Source organism: Cebus imitator, unplaced genomic scaffold, assembly GCF_001604975.1.
Source record: "Cebus imitator isolate Cc_AM_T3 unplaced genomic scaffold, Cebus_imitator-1.0 Scaffold82, whole genome shotgun sequence".
NCBI classification, from domain to species: domain Eukaryota; kingdom Metazoa; phylum Chordata; class Mammalia; order Primates; family Cebidae; genus Cebus; species Cebus imitator.
The window spans coordinates 6,369,138-6,377,073 of NW_016107397.1; the positions used below are offsets into that span (position 1 = coordinate 6,369,138).

Consider the following 7,936-nt stretch of genomic DNA (forward strand, 5'->3'; position numbering starts at 1 on the left):
AATAAAAGGTGCCCCAAATTTTATTTATTTATTTTTTTTTGAGACAGAGTCTCCCGCTCTGTTGCCCAGGCTGGAGGGCAGTGGCATGATCTTGGCTCGCTGCAATCTCCGTCTCCCGGGTTCAAGTGATTCTCTGGCCTCAGCCTCCCGAGTAGCTGGGACTACAGGCATGTGCCACTATGCCCAGCTAATTTTTTGTATTTTTAGTAGAAACAGGGTTTCACCATGTTAGCCAGGATGTTCTCAATTTCCTGACCTCGTGATCCGCCTGCCTCAACCTCCCAAAGTGCTGGGATTACAGGTGTGAGCTACTGTGCCCGGTCTCATTCCTTTCAATAGCTGAATAACACTTTCTTGCAGGGATAGACCACATGTTTATGTATTCATGACCTGATGAATACTTAGGTCATACCAGCTAGATTTTAAACTAGTATTTAAACTAGCCAAAATTCAATGGTCTCCTAACAGACCGGGTATCAGGAATGTGAATTAAGAGTGTGCCCACTGGGCGCAGTGGCTCACACCTGTAATCCCAGCACTGTGGAAGGCTGAGATGGGTGGATCACAAGGTCAGGAGTTCAAGACCAGCCTGGCCAAGACTAAAAATATAAAAACATTAGCTGGGCGTGGTGACAGGCGCCTGTAATCCCAGCTACTCTGGAGGCTGAGGCAGAGAATTGCTTGAACTCAGGAGGTGGAGGCTGCAGTAAGCTGAGACTGCACCACTGCACTCCAGCCTGGGCAAAAGAGTGAGATTCCTGTCTCAAAAATAAAACCAAAAGTGTGCCCATGGAATCCACCATTAATGGAAGGGAGGCAGAGGATCAAAGAGGAGGGAATAAGAAGCAAAGCAAATCTTGGAGCAGTACTTAATTGCTGAAAATAAAGTTTTTAATGTTCATCAACAACACTAACAATATGTTTTGACCTCAAAACCAGTATTTTCTTCATTTTGATCTCTTTTCAGTAATCTGCATAATCAAGTTTTAACACATACCTGATATTCTGGATATGAGAAATATCCTCACAAGGATCCTACAATTAAAAAAATGTTTTTAAAAAGCATTTGGAAAACTTGCATGGAATAAAGAATCTATCAAAATTCAACATCACATTAACAGCCCCAGTGCACAAACAACATTTTTAAAACCACTGGCTTTGTCACTATTACTTAAGAGTTTACAACTGACAATATTTCAAAGCTAAGAATTTACCAGGAAGCAGACAAGGCTGACATCACCTTCAAAATCCATGCGGGAGCTGCCCACCCCTCCTGTCTGCCCCACCTCTCTTGTGTGTATGGTGGCACCTGGCCCCCTGCTTCTGCCTGTGCCCCCTCAGTCCATTCTCAACACCACAGCTGGTGGGACCCCGCTAAAATCTAAGTCAGCTTGTGTCACTCCTTTGATCAAAATCCTGCACCACCTCCCATCTTACTAAGCAAAAAACAGAAATTAGGCTGGGAGCAGTGGCTCATGCCTGTAATCCCAGCACTTTGGGAGGCCGAGGCAGGCACATCACGAGGTCAGGAGTTTGAGACGAGCCTGGCCAATATGGCGAAACCCCTTTTCTACTAAAAATACAAAAATTAGCTGGGCGTGGTGGCACGTGCCTGTAATCCCAGCTACTTGGAAGGCTGAGGCAGGAGAATCACTTGAACCTGGGAGGCGAAGTTTGCAGTGAGCCAAGATTTTGCCACTGCACTATAGCCTGGGCAACAGAGAGAGAGACTCTGTCTCAAAAAACAAAACAAAACAAAAACCCATAAATTAAAATGGTCTCAAGATCTCAGTCCATCTGTCCCCTCTACCTTGCCTCTCCTCTCTCTATTTTTTTTTTTTAAGGCAAGTTCTCACTCTCACTCTGTCACTCAGGCTGGAGTACAGTGGCACAATCATGGCTCACTGCAGCCTAGAACTCCTGGCCTCAAACGATCCCCCCACCTCAGCCTCCTAAAGTGCTGGATTATAGGCATGAGCCACTACGCCTGGCCCTCAGAATTTCATAGTGCTTGAAAATACCGTTCTCTTGAAACTAAAGTATATTTCTATCACACCCAAAGTATGTTTCTTAGGGCTTACCTGACGAACTCTCTCTTTAGCAGACCTCATTAAGTGAGTAATAGCTCTGTTGTGATGTAGTCTCAATGAGCTAAACTCGTCACTACAAGTGAAAGAAGACAGCAGCCCCATTTTGATAAAGGTCTGGCAAAGTACTAAAAAAAGAACATGAAAAACTATTATTAGAAACATCTTTAATAAAATGGCAATTTTAAAGCATACACAGAGAATAAAGTGTAATAATAGCAATATACACAAAAACCTCAATAGGAAAAATGCTATATTTATAAACACAATAAACTAGGAGAATGTTCTCTAGAATACCTTAAAGAATTTTTTTTTTTTTTGAGACAGAGTCTCAGCTCACTGTAACCTCCACCTCCCAGGTTCAAGCGATTCTCTGGCCTCAACCTCCTAAGTGGCTGGGATTACAGGCTTGTGCCACCATGCCCAGCTGATTTTTGTATTTGTAGTAGAGACAGGGTTTCACCATGTTGGCAGGCTGGTCTCGAATTCCTGACCTGAAGTGATCTGCCCACCTAGGCCTCCCAAAGTGCTTTGACTATAGGCGTGAGCCACCACACCCAACTCAAAGAATTTTTTTTTTTTTAATGAAGAAACTTGGGGAATGATTCCCTAAAAGAGAAGGAGCAACTAGTACACTCACTGACCGAAAAGCACAACTATAATTACTTCTCTTATTCTGTTTAGTCATTTGTTTACCAAGCCTAGTCAGTAAAGTACTAATAAGCTGTTTCTGAAAAAAGGGCCAAAAAAAAAAAAGTAAACAAAGTCTTCTAACATTCCAAACGTTACCCTTTGCTGATAGGCAGTAAGAGAAGAATAAGGGCAAGAGTGCAAACATATGATGATGACTCACAACAATGGGACCATTTATCATCATGAAATAACTTTAAGCAACATTCAAAGAGCGCATGTTACATATATGTGTAAACCAAATACCAAGCTCCTTAGAAAAAGAAGTTTCCATAATGGTGCCTTGGCTCCTACTCATTCAACAAATACAGATATCATAGAGGATGTGCTTTTTTTTTTAAGCCAGAGCCTCACTTTGTTGCCCAGGCTGGAGGGCAATGGCTTGATCTCAGCTCACTGCAACCTCCACCTCCTGAGTTCAAGCGATTTTCCTGCCTCAGCCTCCTGAGTAGCTGGGATTACAGGCACCCATCACCATGCCCAGCTAATGTTTTCTTTTTTTTTTTTTTGAGGCACAGTCTCATCCTAACAGCCAGGCTGGAGTGCAGTGTTGCCATCTCGGCTCACTGCAACCTCCACCTCCTGGGTTCAAGTCATTCTTATGCCTCAGCCTCCGAAGTAGCTGGGATTACAGGTGCCTGCCACCATGCCTGGCTAATTTTTGTGTTTTTTAGTAGAGATGGGGTTTCACCATGTTGGCCAGGCTGGTCTCAAAATCCTGACCTGAAGTAATCCACCCACCTTGGCCTCCCAAAGTGCTGGGATTACAGGCGTGAGCCACCATGACTGGCTGAAAATATTCTTTCTGCATCAAAAAGTCTACATTTATGAAAGCCAAATTTGTTGCTTAAAAAAAAAAGAAAACTCTCCAAATGGAGATTATCAACTCACTAATCACATAAAAAATATTTATTTAAATAAACTTGTTTTAAAATTCAGTCATCTAAAGAGGCTATATATGAGGAATTCAAAATTATCTTAAAATCAGTAAAAGTCACAGGATTGCTTTAATGATGAGCAAGATTATGGTATTAAAGTTATTCTAATCTGCTTCTCTATTTGATGGGACTAATACAACAATCCCCAGGCACCAACACTTCAGAACCTAAGGAACACACTTCCTTCTGTTCACCCACCTCCCACCAAATATGCCACTGCTTGGAATGCAGAGCATAATATTTGCTTTATTCAAGAAATAGTAAATGTACAATGTACAGATATTTGTACCATTTTTCATGTCCCATCAAGTTTATCAAAATGATAATGTATCTTTAACTAAAAACGAATTCAGTTTTAAGACCACATAAAAGTACCTATAAATTTGAGACTGTTTGAGTAAAAAAGAACCTCAGAGGGCTGAGCACAGTGACTCACACCTGTAATCCCAGTACTTTGGAGGCTGAGGTTGGTGGATCACGAGGTCAGGAGACACAGACCAGCCTGACCAACATGATGAAATCCCTTCTCCACTAAGGAAACGAAAAATTAGCCAGATGCGCGCCTGTAATCCCAGCTACTCAGGAGCCTGAGGCGGAAGAACTGCTTGAACCCAGGAGGCGGAGGTTGCAGTGAGCTGAGATCACACCACTGTACTCCAGGCTGGGCGACAGAGGGAGACTGTCTCCAAAAAAAAAAAAAAGAGAACCTCAGAATCTCTGGCTTGAACTATTCTTTTTTTTTTTTTTCTCTAGAGGCAGAGTGTTGCTATGTCACCCAGGCTGGAGTGTAGTGGCTACTCACAGGCGTGATCACAGCACACTGCAGCCTTAAACTGCTAGGTTCGAGTAATCCTCTCACTTCAGCCTCCCGAGTAGCTGGGATTACAGGCACACGCCACCATGCCCAACTTGTGGCCAGAACTATTAAAGAGGCCACAATGGTCTCAGTCAATAAGCTAAACCATAAACATCATAACCTATATTTCTACTCACTTTTGTGCTCAAGTTTGTCATATAAATACCCTACAGCAGGTATAAAAATAAACATTTTCAACAACACAATGTGTGGCTGACTTCAGTTCTCTGGTCAAGAACTGGTTCAGAGTGAGTTCACGTGATTTTCTTTTACCTGCTCACCAGCTATACAACAGATCTTCAAAAATTCTATGAATTTTCCAGGCGCGGTAGTTCACACCTGTAATCCCAGAACTTTGGAAGGCCAAGACATGTAGATCACCAGGTCAGCAGTTTAAGACAGCCTGACCAACATGGTGAAGCCCCATCTCTACTAAAAATACAAAAATTAGCCAGGCATGGTGGCGTGTGCCTGTAATCCCAGCTACTCAGGAGGCTGAGGCAGGAGAATCACTTGAACCCAGGAGGCAGAGGTTGCAATGAGCAGAGATGGCACTACTGCACTCCATTCTGGGCAACACAGCAAGACTCCATCTTAAAGAAAAAAAAAATTGTATGCATTATCATATTATAGATGCAAAAGAACTATCTTTCATTTATTCAATTTTATGCAATTATGGGATTCACAGTGATCATATTCATAAGGAATTACTCAAAGGAAAATAATAAGCTGAATTGAAGTGGGGACATCATTCATATTTATTTCACTCCAATTTTTGTATACCAGCTGCTTTTCAGACTCATAGCATTAAACAACATACTTTTATTAATTTTGTATTCTGTGAGTACATAGTAGGTGTATATATTTATGGGGGTACATGAGGTATTTTGATACACTCATGTGATGTGTAATAATCACATCAGGATAAATGGGGTATCCATCATCTAAAGCATTTATCCTTTCTTTGTATTACAAACAATCCAAATATACCTTTTTTCTTTTTCTTTTCTTTTGAGACGGAATTTTGCTCGTTGCCTAGGCTGGAGTGCAGTGGCATGATCTCAGCTTACCGAAACCTCCACCTCCTGGGTTCAAGCCATTCTCCTACCTCGGCCTCCCAAGTAGCTGAGATTACAGGTGTGTGCCATCATGCCCCGCTAAATTTGTATTCTTTTAGTACAGACGGGGTTTCACCATGTTGGTCAGGCTGCTCTCGAACTCCTGACCTTAAGTGATCTACCCGTCTCGGCCTCCCAAAGTACGGGGATTACAGGTGTGAGCCACTGTGCCCGGCCGTCTTTTTATTTTTAAATGTATAGTAAATTATTGTTGACTGTAGTCACCCTGCTGTGCTATCAAATAATAGATCTGATTCATTCTAACTGTATTTTTGTACCCATTAACCATCCTCCCCTACCCCCCCCCACTATCTTTCCCAGACTCTGGTGACCATCATTCTACTCTATCTCTATTAGTTTAATTGTTTTAATTTTTAGCTCCCACAAATAAGTGAGGACGGCAGCATAGTCTTTTTTTCTTTTTTACAATCTTACTTTATTTATTTATTTATTTATTTATTTATTTTTGAGACAGCATCTCACTCAGTCACCCAGGCTGGAGTACAGTGGCATGATCTCAGCTCACTGCAACATCCACCTCCCGGTTCAAGAGATTTTCCTGCCCCAGCCTCCCAGGTAGCTGGGATTATAGGCACCTGCCACACACTCAGCTAATTTCTGTATTTTAAGTAGAGATGGGGTTTCACCATGTTGGCCAGGCTGATCTCAAACTCCTGACCTCAGGAGATCCGCCCACCTCGGCCTCCCAAAGTGCTGGGATTACAGGCCTGAGTCACAGAGCCCAGACTTCACAAGCTTTATTTAGCAAGATTAATATACCCTTCTTACTTACACTTAAACACCTGTCTTGAACGAAGCGGGTTTGGTTCATGCACATGGCTCAAGTGCTCCAGCAAAGAAACAAGCAAGAGTTGGTTGGCAACTGCAAAAGGAAAGGTTGGCTGTTGTAGAGGTTCTTTTAACACCTGGAGTTCTGCTGGAACATCAGATTCTAAAAATTAAAAAAGAAAGTACATTTAAATTAATGGTAAACCTGTCTCATAATGACAAAACAGGGTTTTACTATGCTGGTCAGGCTGGTCTCAAACTCCTGACCTCAAGTGATCCACCCATCTCTGGCTCCCAAAGTGCTGGGATTACAGGTGTGAGCCACTGTGCCCGGCCGTCTTTTTATTTTTAAATGTACAGTAAATTATTGTTGACTGTAGTCACCCTGCTGTGCTATCAAATAATAGATCCGATGCATTCTAACTGTATTTTTGTACCCATTAACCATCCTCCCCTACCCCCCCACTATCTTTCCCAGACTCTGGTGACCATCATTCTACTCTATTTCCATCAGTTTAATTGTTTTAATTTTTAGAGTATACTCTAATTAATGAAACACAAACTATTTAAATGTAAGCACACAAAAACCACAAGAACAGTTATGCTGAGTTGGGTTAATCAAGAAAGGCTTTCTGGAAGTGACTCTGGAGTTGAATCCTGGAAGCTGGGGGATCAGCAGAAAGATGCCATGAGACAGAGGAGAAACAGTTTTCTGATGGGTCTAACAGTAGAAATAAATAAATATGCAAGGAAGTGGGACTAGAATAGCTTCCTTCCTTTGAGAAGACCCAGGCACAAAGAAAGAAGTTAACTGGGGCCAGGTACAGTGGCTCACGCCTGTAATTCCAGCACTTTGGGAAGCCGAGGAGGGTGGATCACCTAACGTCGGGAATTCAAGACCAGCCTGACCAACCCTGTCTCTACTAAAAATACAAAATTAGCTGGGCATGGTGGCACATGCCTGTAATCCCAGCTACTCGGGAGGCTGAGGCAGGAGAATCACTTGAACTCAGAAGGTAGAGGTTGCAGTGAGCAAAGATCACGCCATTGTACTCCAGCCTGGGCAACAAGAGCAAAACTCCATAAAAAAGAAAGAAAAGGAAGGAAAGGAAGGAAAGGAGGGGAAGGAAAGAAGGGAGGGAGGGAGGGAGTTGGGCAGAGGAGAGAAGAAAAGATAGGAAAAATTGAAACTTTTCTCAATGAGCATGTGCTACTATGTATGATATACATATGCAATCTCCTTCAATCCTCACAAATTAATATAAGGTAAGTGTTCATCCCATTTTACAGATGAAAACACTGATTTCAGAGAGACTGAGGAACCAGTGAACCAGGCGGATCAGACTGACACCCAAGCCCGTCCTCTGCACTGTTTGAGACCAGGCAGATAGACGAGTTGGCACCAAGGCTGAAGGTCCTAAATTCTCACTTCCTGTTTAAGACATTATTAAACAGGTT

At 42.5% G+C, this 7,936-nt stretch overlaps 1 protein-coding gene across 2 annotated transcripts in view; it reads right to left on the bottom strand.

Annotated features, from left to right (window-relative positions):
* EIF2AK1 (eukaryotic translation initiation factor 2 alpha kinase 1) overlaps positions 1-7,936 on the bottom strand; it is a 41,548-nt gene that overhangs the window by 29,672 nt on the left and 3,940 nt on the right. For both annotated transcript variants that reach the window (XM_017533729.2, XM_017533728.2), the window contains exons 2-4: positions 6,483-6,641; positions 2,082-2,215; positions 998-1,035 (exon numbers count right to left, since the gene is read on the bottom strand). In XM_017533729.2, the coding sequence (XP_017389218.1) occupies positions 998-1,035; positions 2,082-2,215; positions 6,483-6,641 (331 nt within the window). The remainder of the gene's footprint in view (positions 1-997; positions 1,036-2,081; positions 2,216-6,482; positions 6,642-7,936) is intronic.